The sequence below is a fragment of the Schistocerca piceifrons genome, chromosome 1 (assembly GCF_021461385.2).
Source record: "Schistocerca piceifrons isolate TAMUIC-IGC-003096 chromosome 1, iqSchPice1.1, whole genome shotgun sequence".
In the NCBI taxonomy this organism is placed as follows: domain Eukaryota; kingdom Metazoa; phylum Arthropoda; class Insecta; order Orthoptera; family Acrididae; genus Schistocerca; species Schistocerca piceifrons.
The window spans coordinates 944,537,233-944,553,966 of record NC_060138.1 but is presented as its reverse complement, the minus strand read 5'-3'; the positions used below and the strand labels follow the sequence as shown (position 1 = coordinate 944,553,966).

The 16,734-nt window shown below is 42.2% G+C and overlaps 1 protein-coding gene across 1 annotated transcript in view; it reads right to left on the bottom strand.

Moving 5' to 3' along the window:
- LOC124776739 (neural cell adhesion molecule 2-like) overlaps nt 1-16,354 on the bottom strand; it is a 224,189-nt gene extending 207,835 nt beyond the window's left edge. The window contains exons 1-3 of the mRNA XM_047251864.1: nt 16,320-16,354; nt 10,880-10,941; nt 8,825-8,976 (exon numbers count right to left, since the gene is read on the bottom strand). Coding sequence (XP_047107820.1) covers nt 8,825-8,976; nt 10,880-10,941; nt 16,320-16,354 — 249 coding nt within the window. The remainder of the gene's footprint in view (nt 1-8,824; nt 8,977-10,879; nt 10,942-16,319) is intronic.
- Between the last annotated feature and the right edge of the window lie 380 nt (nt 16,355-16,734).

Genomic DNA, 16,734 nt, shown 5'->3' with positions numbered 1-16,734 from the left:
ATAGAAGAATAGAAATGGTCGGAAATTTTTTTGGTCAACTACAAAGGATTCTCAAGCCAAGCCTCTGCTATGTCTGACAAGGAAAGCGTAGTATCTCTCCGTATTGCCAGTTTTTACTTGCGACAGTGAGACATGGACTTTTAATACGAAAAGCGTTCAAAAACCGAAAGAAGTTCAGCAAGCACTGGAGCGGCGCATTAGGGTCTTAGCGAATGCAGAAGGAGGACAAACGAATGCATCAGGAAACAGTCAGAAATGAAGACGTAACTATGACCGAAATCAAAATTAAATTAAGATGGGCGGAGTATACAGTCAAGTGACTCGAGGGAATATGAACAGGAAGTTCTTTACTCGGTTTCGAGAGATAAGAAAAGATCGAAACGACGTCCCAATACAAGGTCCGTCCTATTATGGAGTATTGTTTCGTGGTGTGGGATCCAAATCAGGTGGGACTGACGGAGGATATTGAAAAAGTTCAAAGAAGGGCGGATCGTTTTGTATTATCGCGAAATAGGGAGATAGTGCCACAAACATGATACGTGAATTGGAGTGGCAATCATTAAAACAAAGGCATTTTTCGTTGCGACGGGAGCTTCTCATGAAATTTAAATCACCAGTTTTCTCCTGCGATTGCGAAGACATTCTGGTGGCACCCATCTACGTAGGGAGAAATGATCATCACAAAAATAAGAGAAAGCAGGGCTCGCACAGAAAAATTTAATTGCTCGTTTTTCCCGCCGCCGTTCGAGATTGGAACGGTAGACAGACAGCTTGAAGGTGGCTCATTGTAACTCTGCCAGGTATTTAATTGTGAATAGCATAGTAATCACATAGATGTAGATGTACGCAGGCGACATTAGGAAACATGCAGGAGCAACGCGGATGACGGTAATGAGTGGGAAAGCTTATGCAGGAATGAATGTCAAATTCATGATAATGATGATGATGATTCCGAAGATGCCCATCAGTATGAACAGTATTCATCCTGTAAAGCACCCCGTGGGTTGTACTGAGGGTACTTTCACTTACAATGATAACTGACGTTATAGAATATGAGTTTTACGACAAATAAAGCCTCCAAATTATCACACACGCAATTATGGGTTACTCCTCATTGTGAAAACTACAAACTTAGAAATACGGTATATATAATAATTACCCACCCTATCTACGTCCCACTGGAAAATACCAATGAAGACTGTATCTCGGAATTCAGACGATCAGTACGTTCGAAACGCAATTTAGTTTCGACAGATGAATGTTTAGGCTCAGTTCAGCAAAGAATACCGTTAACGATGTACTCGTATACTTATCCTCCAAAGACGATCGTATCAGTGTGAGTTTAGGTAGCGATTAATTATACACAGCTTAAAAGGTAGCCCGTAAAACTTTTTACTCTACTTGCCAGGTGACTTTAATTAGTTTCTTGTGCGAACTCGCTTCATTCTTACAGCTCGCTTTGCTTCCGCTTCAAGGCGAAGCATAACAGTAACACACCAGTTTTCTGAGAAGAATTTCGGAGAAGTATTAACTGTGCGCGAAACACAGACTTCATTCAACTTGCTAGAAAAAAGAACATTCGTAAACCATTATCAGTAACAACAAAGTCAGAACGTACTTCCGAAAGCAACACATGTTACGAGTTCAGATATTTAAAAAAATTTCCTCTAGAGCATAGTTTCCTTTAATTCGAGCAGAATATAGTAGTGGAATGTATGAAATCATGGCAAGTACTTTCCTAAATATGTCTGAAACTGCTGTGGATTTAGTGGAATATACCAACAATGAAGGTGTAAGTTATTGGCGGTGCGTAAACATAAACAAGAAGTGTAAAGAAAGACTAACTACCAGAAACAACTTAGTTTTAGGTGAAGGCAGCCATACATGTATTCCGGACGTCGCGGTTAATGAAGTGCGAAAACACGTGGCAAACGCCAAAAGACGTGCAAAAGAAACGGACACTTCAGTTTCTTCTGTTTACGCCGAAGGAGGGGGGCCGCTGTTCAATCAAGGATACGACATCGTCACATCACCGCCGTCACACAGGAGTGCAAAACGATCGCTGCAACGCATCAGGTAAAAAAATAAAAAATAAAAACATGGGATCTACACAAGATCCGACCAATGCTGCAGGTATATTTCTGCAAGAACACAATTTGCTAATGAATGATGGGAGCAAATTTTTACTTGCAGATGACAACAGAGTACCAAATGATAGGATATTGGTGTTCGCCAGCGAAAGGTGAAAATCCTGTTTAACAGACTGCAATTCGTTCTTTATCGATGGAACGTTCAAAAGCTCCAGCAAGCAGTTTGGACAGTTAATTATTGTTCATGCCGATATTTCTAGTTCTGAGGAGGAAACAAACACAGTTCCAACTGTGTACGTCTTGCTACCCAATAAAAAGCGCGAAACGTACGATTGCTTTTTCACAGCTGTTAAAAGCAACGTTCCTGGATGGAATCATACAGCTATCATGATGGATTCTGAAGCTGCAGTCTTCCATTCAGTAACACATTTGTTTCCTGATGCAAATATTAATGGCTGCAACTACCATTTCAATTAGTGCTTGTGGAGGCAAGTGCAGAATTGCGGCCTTCTTGCTGCCTACAAGGAAAACAAAGAAATTCGTTTTCACATAAGACTGTGTTCCGCTCTGGCTCACATTCCACTGGACATGTTAGATGATGGGTGGCTATGGATTCAGGAGAGCACGCCAGATAATGAAAAACTGCAGGATTTTTACGACTATTTTGTTGAACAATGGCTGGATAATGAAGACATGCCAAGGGATATATGGAACTGCGCTGGAAGGCGTCACCGCACCAACAATGTTTCAGGATGGAATCGGAGGATAAATACATTAATTGCTCATCCAATAGAATAGACTATCATGGGCACCAATTTGACCTACTAGTTTTGAATCTAATTGGGAAGAGAAGAAAGAAGTCCGCAATTAAGACATATGAGACAGTTTCTAAGGCCCTTACAAGACTCCATGTTGACGGCAATGTAAAATCACTTCTTACTTGCGTGGCCTATGCACAGAAATTACAATGAAAAGGAAATGGCTGATGCTACAGCAATACTTGTAAATACTGAAAAGAGGTTCAGTTCACGCCGATCACCCTATTGTAAAAATTGTAAATAAATAATAATCCAGTAAATATTGTAAATAAATATAATGGGGGACGAAGAGAGACTACCTCTTCGTGCTGTTCCCTGGACACGACACAAAGTCGTCTAAATGTCTTTTGCAAATTGTAAAAGATTCACTAATGAAGTATGAAAAGTCATAGCTTTTCTAACAGTCACAATCAGCATTTTTGTGTAGAGAATTTTAGAAACAATGGCTCTTTGAGTGGACGATGAATACAGCTTGTTTCAATACATAAATTGCATTCCTTAATGCTAATTGGTAGCAGGACTCACATTAGACCTCAGTACACTTCCCTGCGTGGTACGGGAAAATTGAGGTTTATTTCGAAATAATTAAAGAAAAAAGTTTCTACTGAGAACCAAATTCTTTAGTTGGCTCCTCTTAATATATGGTAAAAGGTTGCCACTGCTATCATACAAAATTTTGGGTGACGGAAAACATTTTCCGTTTCTATATTTCTGTAAAATGCATCGTTAAGTATGAGGTTGACCGAAAATTATACCCTATATAAGATTAATCAGAACAAAAATTCCAATGAAAAAGGTCTTACGCATAACTGTGCTGCAACTAATGGTTGACATGATATCGTGGGGGCAAAATCAGCTCCGATTTCTAATCTGACTAGGGCCACTCTTCCTTGCCCAAAACAATTCTGAAACAATGTAGCTGTAGCCTGGCTGTCCTGGAGGAGTGTGAATGTCCCTCGGCAGTTGCCTGGGCCGTCACACGCCGAGCGCTCAGTCACACCAAGCGGCAGCAGGTAGTGGCCGAGCAGGTAGTGGCGCAGCATTTTCGACACACCCTGTGCCGGTCCCTCAGTATCCCGGATTTCTCACAAGTGTCGCCACATTCGAGTTTCTCACAAGAGTCTCTTGTCACAAGTGTCCACAACTCGAGGGCACAGTGGAGGTCTTTTACGTTTTCTGATGAAAGTTGGTTCTTGAAAGTCTTTTCGGGTTTGCTGCCGGATCCTAAAATCAACTTGACTCGATATTTCGGCGATCCAACTGTTCGCCATCTTCAGGGAATGCTGCTTCTGCTGATGAGTCCCGCTGAGAACTGACGGAAGATTGCAATTCGACGTCCTATATATGCCACCGTTCAGTACACGGCGCATGCGCCGCCCATCACGGTTTCTGACTTCCAAAACAGGGAGGTGGCGCCGCCCTTAGTGAAACACTGCTGGCAACGATATATCGCAATCAAGGCCGCACCGAAGAACGTTCTGTTTTAATGCGAGATAATACAGGATTCCACGTTTTGCTAAGAGGAAACCCATTGTCCCTGTTGATTAAATTATCAGCCAACCTAATTTCGATCGCCTCTTAGCAAAACGTGGAATCCTGTATTATCTCGCATTAAAACAGAACGTTCTTCGGTGCGGCCTTGATTGCGATATATCGTTGCCAGCAGTGTTTCACTAAGGGCGGCGCCACCTCCCTGTTTTGGAAGTCAGAAACCGTGATGGGCGGCGCATGCGCCGTGTACTGAACGGTGGCCTATATAGGACGTCGAATTGCAATCTTCCGTCAGTTCTCAGCGGGACTCATCAGCAGAAGCAGCATTCCCTGAAGATGGCGAACAGTTGGATCGCCGAAATATCGAGTCAAGTTGATTTTAGGATCCGGCAGCAAACCCGAAAAGACTTTCAAGACTTATTACGCCGGGAAAGCCTACGTAGAAAGTTGGTTCTGTTTGATGCCATTGACAGCCGTGTGTTCGTTAGAAGCAGGCCAGCTGAGGAGGGCCTGCAACCAACCTGTCTGTGTGCTAGACATGCTGGACCTACACCAGGAGCTAAGGTCTGGGGTGCAATTTTGTATGACAGCAAGAGCACTCTAATGTTTATCGCACGGACCCAGACTGCAAACTTACGTCAGTCTGGTGATTCGACTTGTTGTGATGCCATTCGTGAACATCATTCCAGGGGGTGTTTTTCAAGAGGATGACACTCGCTCTTATACCGCTGATTCCATGCTTACATTCAGTTATCTGGCGGCTACAACTATTAGTAATGTACCAGCATTTCGCAGTGGCAGTGGCTAAACTTACACTTACATTAACCTGTTGTCTTGCAATGTTAATCACTTAAATATGTTATCTAGACAAACACATTGCCGAAATTTCATTACTTTCCGTTAGTTATTTTTTGGTGTTCGGATTTTCTTCCGTCAGTGTATATCTTACACGCTAAAAATTTATCCTAACTGCCTCTGTTAACTTCTCTCATTAGTGATTTTGCTTTCTTTCTCTTCAGTTTGTAATTTTCTCTTACTTAGTCCTTAAGAGATTGCGTGGATACTCGTATTCCCCTTCTTTTTCTTTAATTATTGAAACTAAAAACTAATGTATCTTAAAATTTGTCAAGTGTGCTCATCGCAGATATTATTTAACATTGACTAATGCTTAGAAGCCATTACATTTCTTAGTGGAGTCAGATAGTTCAATAGAAGAGTAGTTTAACGTAATAATCACTAATGTCTAGTATACAATGTGAGATGTTCAATAGTCGCTAAATCAAGTTTACGCCGATTAACCTGATTAGCGCACACATCATGTATCAGCTCTAATTGCTATCTAGATAATTCGATGACGTTTCTAAAACATGAAGTGTGGCGTGAAATCGTAAATGATGTATACACTCTCGACACACCTGTTGCGTTCCACTGATGGGACTAAAACGTAATGTTTGCAGCAACGTGGGACACCTCAGAGTATGGAAAATACGTGATTAATAAGGGACGAGGTATTGTGACAACAGTGAAACGCCGTATAAACAAGAAATTGCTATAAACTTCATTTATGAAATGCGACAAATGTAGTTGGTTTTGAAATCGTTCGAGGCTCAACAGTTCAGGAGTATCTAACCACTACGTGCGGAATCTTAGCTAAGAGGCTACAGGGTCACTTACAAGACGCGCTTCTCAAAACTTGGACTTTAATCTAAAACTTCAATATATTCATTAAGGCGAATTGCGAGAGTATTTGGCACGTAAGCGTCGTGTGTTATTGGCAGTAAGCATAAATCTTTGTCTCCAACGCTCAAAATGCTTTAAACTAACACAGCGCTGTAATATACGACTATTACGGTAAGTAGAGACATCAACATTCTTCCAATCTTTTCCTTGAGGTATATTTTTTCACTGACTCAGAGGCTTTTCCCCATGCGACGAATCCTTAGGGCAGCAGAACCAATAAACCAGTTCGAAAATGGGAGCTCATACGGAGAATATCAGGACGTATGCCTCAGTTATTTATGTCTATTTACCTCGTGGCTCACACCGAAAGTACAATCAGAGGGTGACTTACATATTTTGGTCCTGAAGGAAGATTCTTCTGTATCATGATGATGTGAGTTGATACTGCTCTCAAGCCACCGAATAAGTGAATTCGTATTGGCTAAGATGAATTTACTCATTAATGTATGTAGCAAATCTGGATACCTGTAATACATATTTCACTGTACTTTTCCTGCTTTTCATGGCAAATCTGTTATTAAATTGTGTCCAAACAAACACAGAAGACCTATTGCTAAATTCGCAGATAAAAAACTGCTCTCGTTAAGAGAGACTGAATTACCAGTGTGACAAACTGAATGTAAATCAAATGCTCGTTAACTTTGGTTAATTTCCATGTTCTTGTACGCACTTCATTCCTACGCCCATTCTTTACCTCTATGTACTTACTACTCGCTTTTTTTCTATTATTTATTTCCTTAAACTTGTCATATTAGGGTCTCCTTTACATCAGAGTTTCCGTAAACAATTATATTAATTATACTATAGTAGTAATGATATTCGGAAGATGATTCCCCATAGCTCTTATATATTTGGAAAATGTCTTTGGAAAATACCTCATTTACACAACCAGTTTCAGTCGTCTGATCATCATGAGATTCATAAAAGCATTCACAGCATCATGTTAGGCGATATATAAAATCATTATTGCCAGGTGGTAAAACCACCTATTATGCACTGTCATACGGCACCATATTATACAACATCAATACATATGACAACTCCGTATAGCTTTGTTTTATCACCAACTGATAATAAATTCATATTTCGCATAACATGATGCTGTGAATGCATTTATGAACCTGATGTTAAAACGACCGCAGTATGATTTTAAAGATGCTAAATGATTATATATATATATATATATATATATATATATATATATATATACTAATGGCATTACCACAGCGATATTACACTTGGCGAAGCCAATGTGAAACCGCGTCCCGACTTTGGGGGGTAGGGTGGCCACCCTTCATTACAGATGTCTGATGTCGTAGGTTGGGCAGTCGTACACCAGAATAGGCGGGGAACTGTAGTGAAACTAACGCCAGACTTTAATGATAGGCAGAGCACAAGTGTATCTGAACACACAGTCCACAGAATACTCCTAACAACGGGTCTTCACAGCCAATCACCCATCCATTCGCCAATTTTAACACCATGATCTATTTTTGTCATTTTGAGGGTAAAAGTATGTTTTTAAGACAACTGGTTTCGAAAGACTTTGCTGTCATCCTGCTAAGGAACATTCAACAGTCAAGATATTTAAAACAACAGGTTACGACAGCAAAATCTGAAGAAACCAGCGGTTCAAAAAAAAGAAACACTATATGCTATCTTGACCGTTGAAAGTTTTTAACGCCATCACATCGGAAGGTGCGACTGAAATGGACTCATGACCATCAGCAATGGACGTTATCGCAGTTGCAGAGCGTTGCATGGTGTGACAAAATCCGATACCTTGTTCATAATGCCGATGGGAAGGCGCGAATCCCGCGTCTTCCAGGGGACCACTTCCTTGCCACCTATGTTGTGGGACGGAGAGAAGCTGGCGACGGGCCAATTATGCTCTATGGAACATTCAAGTGTCATCCATGGGTCCAGTGGAGCACAGGTAAGGCACTGTGACGGCCAGAGAGTATCGTACTCTGGTTGCAGACCACATACACGCCTTGATGGCGATCATGTTTCCCAGTGGCAGTGGCAATTTTCAGCAAAATAATGCAACACGTCACAAGGCCAGGAGTGCGATGGAGTGGTTCGATGAACAGAGTGGCGAGTTACAATAGATGATCTGGGCCTTCAACTCGCTAGATCTGAAACCAATCGAACACATCTGGGATGTGGTTGAACGTGGAGTCAGAGCCCATCGTGTCCTTCCCCGAAATTTACGGGAAATAAGAAGACAGATGTGATGCCAACTCTCGCCAGCAATCTACCATGGCCTCATTGCTCCCATGCCTTGATGAGCTACTTCTGTTGTCCAAGGCAATGGACATAGTGGCTATTAGGTAGGTAGTCATAATGTGTTGGCTGATAAGTGTACATCCCATACGAGGCTGACCTCTGCATTTCGCAGACACTCATTCCCTGTCGCCCTCCTTAAGCTCATAGTGAGTCATTATCAGCCGACATTTTCCCTTTCATAACTGTTAGGACAATTCTTTCAAATGTGGCTTACTAAATACTGAACTTGCAGCCACACACTCAGTGGGGTCCTTGTGAGGTGCTCTGTGAAGTGTTTTGTGTGCCATGAGTGGGTAGTTACAAAGAACATCACCCTCTTAATGAGCAGCTGTCCTGACGAGACAAAGAGAGAGAGAAAGGAGCAAGCAGCAGCCTGGCAGCCCAGCGAGTACTCACAGTGTCTCTGGCGCCCTCTAGCAGCAGTGTGTCGCGCCACCAGGAGACATTGGCCGGCGGCCGCGAGCCCACCGTCTGGCAGGACACCTCGTACTGCCGGCCCGCGCTCAGCGGACGGTTCTCCCCAAGCAGCTGCGTCACCAGCGGCGACACTGCGACACACACGCAGACATGGAACAGTGATGTAATTCTACACAGGAGAAATGGAAGACTCATTAACATTGATAGCACATCCGTAGGCACACTGGCTAAAATGTTAGCACGCTGTAAAAGGAGCAAAGTGGTCACTTTGTAGCGCTGTAGATCGTGTGTAACTGGTTCCCGGCGGTCATGTGACCCTTCACTGCTGACATGGACTTGACTGCAGAGCATCATTCGTCTCTCTATCCTACAGCTGATATGCAGTCTGCAGTACGGTTGCTTCACACGTGTCGTGTGTCTTGTGATATGATGTACTCATTCCTCGATATGGTTACCATGTTCAGACACAGCAAGTAGTATACGCAGGGTCTAAATTACCTTCCTGACACCAATCGTGGCGGCTTTCTGCAATTTCAAGGTGAGTTAAGATGGGGAGGTAATCGCTGGTGTACATGACATCGACCACTTCTGTTTGAGCAGTGTCAGAAAACTATGGAGAGTACATGCAAATGGGGAGGTAATCGCTGGTATACAAGATATCAGCCACATCTGTCTGAGCAGTGTCAGCAAAGTATGGAGAGTACGTGCAGAGATCACAGTGTCCAGGAAAAGTACCTGAAATATTCATAATTAAGAAGGGAAACCATTTGTATTTCATGAATGATATTTGGTCATTCAAGGCGATCTGAACAAAGCTAACCATAGCTTTACATTATCATGTTTTGCATAGTCCATTGATGTCATACAAGGTTCAGATCTGAGCGCCGTAGTTCCCGTATTACGTAACAAACTTGTATTCATAAAAGGAATTATACAACCAGACTCGTTGTCTGACCACTGCGAAATACGTTATACTTATGTTGCAATTTAATGTTGTGCCTTGCTGAGGGGTCTGACTGTAGGGCACTAAATAACTAAACATCTGATTAAGATTGATCTCTTATGGCTAGTATGCTTCGCGATTAACTAGGACATAGGATACACTCTTCAAGCTACAAAGCTTCAGGGTGAACACAAAAACGTTGTGTCCTTGTAATTGTTGGTCTACCTGAATTCGTTTCACCTATGAAAGAAATCATCGCAGAAGAGACATTTCATTCACAACTCTCCGATATCAACGTTACACAAAATCCGTAAGTGCAGAAGATCCGGATACAAATCGGTGTAAATTTCTTAATATCTCCATTTAGCATTTATGTGGTATCATGTACCCCTGCTACCATCAAGTCCGGTAAACTACAATCGAAAAGGATGGGGGTAACCAGTCCTGAGTAAGTCTTATCGTCTTTGTATCAGGGCTGTCGCTTGACAGCCACCTCAACACATGCTCAGGGTCTTCACTTTGACGTAATCAAAAAATGTTTACGTAATAATGTTCCGCAGTAATCAAAATGAGCGAAACCATAAAGTGCATCGTGGATTATTTATTAAGAGAGTAAATTTCTGGACCCTTGTTACGACGCAAAAACCGAAAATTATTGATAATGTGAAGAATGTTGAAAGAAAAGCAAGTATATCACTTGAGTATGCTATAACTGAAGGAACAGGTGATAGATGAAAGAATATATTAAACTCGGTAATTTGTAAACACAGCTTAAAACTATGTGAAAAATGGACAGAAAATGACGAACGCAGGAAACGACAATGAACTTCACGAGTGTTTTTATGAGTGGTATCTAATAAAGTGCAGTGCCAGTTTCCTACCCAATTACTGAATTTCAGATGAGAATACGGAAAAGCTTTTTAAACCTTCAGATCTGAAGACTGCTGCGTTATATCGGGATTCTACTATCGTTTAGTTATTTAAGAACTGAGTGTTCGCTGTTACACAGTGGTGTCAACAGTATGAATTCATTTGTCACTCATTTCGTTGAATTTCTATTCATCTTCGAAAATACTATATCTATAACATACCAGAGCTCTGAAATAGGCTCTGGATCGCCTCTGGTCGGCTGCTACTGGTACTGAGAGCTGGCCTACACAGAAACAAGACAGATAAGGCAGCTGTCACGTATGTACCCCAAAGCACACGTCGAGTGCAAACAATTTGAAAAACATGGATTAAGAGACGTTTGTAAAATAAAGCAATTCCGATTTGCAAGCTCTCCTATAACCGTCAACTGATCTCAACAAGTGCCGTTATTACTGTTACATACGAGGCTTGTCCAGAAAGTAATGTACCGCATTTTTTTCTTCAAGAATTCTTTCTTGAACATAACGAGAATTACACACACGAAACAATGGTGTTTTATCTACGCACCCTATTTTTCCACATAATCTCCAACCCATTGTGTGGCCTTTCACCAGCACGAAATAGGGGGAGTATGCTTTGTCGGTAGCAGTCCTTGTCCTGGTGACGGAACCAGTTCTTCACTGTGTGAGTCACCTCCTCATCGTCCTAAAAATGTCTCCCAGGAATGGCATCGTTTAATGGCCCAACAAGTGGAAGTCCGAGGAGCATAGGTCAGATGTGTCAGGTGTGACAGTCGTGGATGTTCTCCCTGACCGCTGCAAATCGTGGAGCTCCGCCGAACCGCCTTCTGATGGCCTCACCCTCCGTATCCAGCGACGAACTGTACTTCTGTCGACAGCGTTTGTAAATATTCCCCATAGTTTCTTTCTCTGTAGTGAGAAATTCAACGGCGGCACGTTGCTTGTAACGTATATCACCTACAGACGCCATTTTGAAACTGTCCTGCAGCTGCGCTCTCTGTCGAAAGTTACGGAAACTTGGTGTGCTGACTCAGGAGACTTCAAATAATTCATATGAAAAAAATTCATATGTAATGAGAAAAAAAATGCTGTGCATTACTTTCTGGACAAGCCACGTTTACCGGGTCTTTCAGGTGCCCCTATATAGAGTTGTCCATTGATCGTGACCGGGCCAAATATCGCGCGAAATAAGCGTCAAACGAAAAAACTACAAAGAACGAAACTTGTATAGCTTGAAGGGGGAAACCAGATGGTGCTATGATTGGCCCGCTAGATGGCGCTGCCATAGGTCAAACGGATATCAACTCCCTTTTTTAAAATAGGAACCCCCATTTTTCTTTTTTACATATTCGTGCAGAACGTAAAGAAAAATGAATGTTCTAGTTCGACCACTTTTTTCTCTTTGTAATAGATGGCGCTGTAACAGTCACAAACATATGGCTCACAATTTTAGACGAACAGTTGGTAACAGGTAGGTTTTTTAAATTAAAATACAGAACGTAGGTACGTTTGAACATTTTATTTCGGTTGTTCCAATGTGATAAATGTACCTTTGTGAACTTATCATTTCTGAGAGCGCATGCTGTTACAGCGTCATTACCTGTAAATACCACATTAATGCAATAAATGCTCAAAATGATGTCCGTCAACCTCGATGCATTTGGAAATACGTGTAACGACATTCCTCTCAACAGCGAGTAGCTCGCCTTCCGTAATGTTTGCACACGCATTGACAATGCGCTGACGCATGTTGTCAGGCGTTGTCGGTGGATCACGATAGCAAATATCCTTCAACTTTCCCGACAGAAAGAAATCCGGTGACGTCGGATCCAGTGAACATGAGGGCCATGGTATGGTGCTTCGACGACCAATCAACCTGTCATGAAATATGCTATTCAATACCGCTTCAACCGCACGCGAGCTATGTGCCGGACATCCATCATGTTCGAAGTACATCGCCATTCTGTCATGCAGTGAAACATCTTGTAGTAGCAAATGGTTAAAATGACTCTGAGCACTATGGGACTTAACATCTATGATGATCAGTCCCCTAGAACTTAGAACTACTTAAACCTAACCAACCTAAGGACATCACACAACACCCAGTCATCACAAGGCAGAGAAAATCCCTGACACCGCCGGGAATCGAACCCGGGAACCCGGGCTTGTAGTAACATCGGTAGAACATTACGTAGGAAATCAGCATACATTGAACCATTTACATTGCCATCGATAAAATGGGGGCCAATTATCCTTCCTCCCATAATGCGCACCATACATTAAAACACCAAGGTCGCTGATGTTCCACTTTTCGCAGCCATCGTGGATTTACTGTTGCCCAGTAGTGCATATTATGCCGGTTTACGTTACCGCTGTTGGTGAATGACGCTTCCTTGCTAAGTAGAACGCGTGCAAAAAATCTATCATCGTCCCGTGATTACTCTTGTGCTCAGTGACATAGTTGTACACGACGTTCAAAGTCGTCGCCATGCAATTCCTGGTACGGGTGCAATCGATGTTGATGTAGCATTCTCAACACCGACGCTTTGAGATTCCCGATTCTCGCGCAATTTGTCTGCTACTGATGTGAGGATTAGCCGCGACAGCAGCTAAAAGACCTGCTTGGGCATCATCATTTGTCGGAGATCGTAGCTGACGTTTCACATGTGGCTGAACACTTCCTGTTTCCTTAAATAACGTAACTATCCGGCGAACGGTCCGGACATTTGGTTGATGTCGTCCAGGATACCGAGCATGATACATAGCACACGCCCGTTGGGCATTTTGATCGCAATAGCCATACATCAACACGAAATCGATCTTTTCCGTAATTGGTAAACGGTTCATTTTAACACGGGTAATGTATCACGAAGGAAATACCATCCGCGCTGGCGGAATGTTACGTGATGTCACGTACTTATACGTTTGTGACTATTACAGCGCCATCTATCACAAAGCGAAGAAAGTGGTCCAACTAAAACATTCATATTTCTTTATGTACTACGCGAATATGTGATAAAAAATAGGGGTTCCTATTTTAAAAAAACGCAGTTGATATCCATTTGACCTATGGCAGCGCCATCTAGCGCGCCACTCATAGTGCCATCGGGTTTCCCCCTTGAAGCTAGACGAGTTTTGTTCTTTGTAGTTTTTTCGTTTGATGCTTATTTCGTGAGATATTTGGCCCGGTCACTATCAGTGGACCACCCTGTATATGGGTTTTGTGCAGGACACAACGCCTTCAAAAACTACGTGCGAGATTTTCATATTGTCTCTCTTGCTATGAGGAGACACTTTCGCTGCGGTCCACGGTTTTCGAATTATTTATGAAACATGTGTCTGAGGGTTACTTTTGTATATATTTCTTCAATAATTCGAAAACAATAACTTTTTGTGAACACGTATCCCAGCGCAAAATTTAAATACATTAATTTTCTTACAATAAGGTCCTGTTGACTTTCTCTGTAGAACTGCCGCGCGGAGTGGCCGTGCGGTTAGAGGCGCCCTGTCACCGATTGCGCGGCCCCTCCCGCCGGAGGTTCGAGTCCTCCCTCGGGCATATATATATATATATATATATATATATATATATATATATATATATATATATATGTGTGTGTGTGTGTGTGTGTGTGTGTGTGTGTGTGTGTGTGTTGTTCGTAGCAGAAGTTAGTTTAAGTTGTGTGTAAGTCTAGGGACCGATGACCTCAGCAGTTTGGTCCCTTAGGAATCCACACACATTTGAACATTTAATACTAACAGTTTGCACGTAGCGGGCGAGAGAATATGAAAATCTTACAAATGGTATTTTATGGTGTTGTAGGTTGCATAAAACCCATGGGATAGGGGCATCTGAATCACCCTCTACACGAACCCGACTTATAACGTATGTCGACCTTGGCAATTTGCCACCTGCCCTTAGTCTAAAAAGGATAGATACAGGTGCCACCCTCCCAATCGCATCGATGCGTCACATGTAGTTACACAATTGATGGCTCTCCTGAAAGATTTACAGATAAGACAATGCCTGCCAATCAGTATGTTACCTTTAAATTTCGGTGGTGTAACTTTATTCCTCGTCTACAGGTAGTGGCTAAGACCGCTAACTTATGTATTTCTAATGACAAACTACATGTAATTACTCTTGTATTTAACTGTGTAAAAATCATACGGCACTGTGCATTACAATCAAGAATGTGATTTCACGATCCCAAAACTCCCTCAGTTTTTTCTCGTACGAAAGTTAGATTCCTTTAAAACGTAAATGGAGAGGTTAACATTTCCGCCAGTAGTAGCACGAATAAGATGATCTTCCTTTCAAACATCACTTAAGCCCACTCTAAAGCTCACAATTAACCATTGTCACATTATTCTTCACATGGAATAATAATAAGTCACGTAAAACAAATGACAGAAGTATGTGCTGCTCTATTTAGAGACCTATGTTTGTACCCACTCTCCAAGGACCATGGAATATGTTATGACTCTGGAAGCGAGACGGTAGCGTCTCGTGAAACGCAGTGTACCACGGCGTGTGACGTCCCTGAACAAACAACAAGTCTCCACCTAATGGGCAAGCGGAGAGTCTGGAAGCACGACCAGCGACAAACGCCGAAGTACGAGAGCGCGACAGCCCCGAGAAGTAACAACACAAAATACAAGCGGGCGTGACGAGATGTACAAGGATCAGGTAGCGCCAGCATACGACTAACTCCGAATTCGGCGTAGCGGAACCAGAGAAGTTGCGACTCCAGAGGCACAACCCAGTGTACGCAACACACACGCTGCTCAAGGCAGAATCGCAAACCATTCCGACTTTCAACCGTAAACAGCTCCTCGTCTGACAGGCCAGCATCTGGCTTGGTACCAAAGACTACGCAGCGAGTTAGCAGATAACCGAGGACTTAAATGAGAGTCAGCAATTTTTCAAGTTTCAATTAGATTTCTAAATAACACTTCAGTTATATTTTTGGAATCATTGTTAGACCATTGATATCCTAATCACACTGACGATACGTTATGCGTACGGGCCAATAACAGGAAGTCACGTTGTGCCTCGTTAATTTTACTAAATCTGTCAACACGACGCTGCAATACTAAGAGATTACTTATCGAGATTTATCCACCTTATTTTTGATTATTGTTTGCACATTTACATAGACGACAGTTTACTACGTATAAATAAATGGACCACAAATTGTAGGAGCACTCATGATTAACTCCGTAACAGCAGTCCCAAGTTGAAGTATTTGAAGTCGTACACTATCTTACAATTTATACAAATCTTCGGAGTTCATACTGACGCCGATTCTTAACACGTTTGCCGGCCGGGCTGGCCGAGCGGTTCTAGGCACTACAGTCTCGAACCGCGCGACCGCTACGGTCGCAGGTTCGAATCCTGCCTGGGGCATGGATTTTTGTGATGTCCTTAGGTTAGTTAGGTTTAACTAGTTCTAAGTTCTAGGGGACTGATGACCTCAGACGTTAAGTCCCATAGTGCTCAGAGCCATTTTGAACTTACCACGTTTAGTGTCGAGTAAAACAAAAATTTTCATCGGCTTTCCAGTGGGAGAGACATTTAAGGTTGACTGAGAAAACAGAACTCATTTCCGCGCAAAGTGCCCTGCAGGTACACACAAACCTTGCAGGCACTGCAAGTTGCGCGTTAAACGGCATGTTCAATTCATTAGTAATTTTTCTCCCACCAATTCGTGACTTTGTCTTTGCTGATTACTTGAAAAGATGTTCTGTAACCCCTAGCGATATACACTCCGTGCAAAATAAATAAATGAATAAATAAAAATAAAATAAATAAAATAAAATGCTGAGACATACTGTGTCAAAGTTGTCCAATTGGCGCGTTAGATGTTTAAAATCCCAAACTGCTTGGAGAGCCCTGTCATACTGAATTTCCATTAAATCCGATATCAAAATAGCTTGAACCCTGAATAAAGATACAGGCTACTTTAGAAAGTTTGCAGCACAAGATACTTTTCGATTTGAAGATTATTACGTAAATTAGGGGAAACAGATACTTCAAGAGATTGAAAAGATGC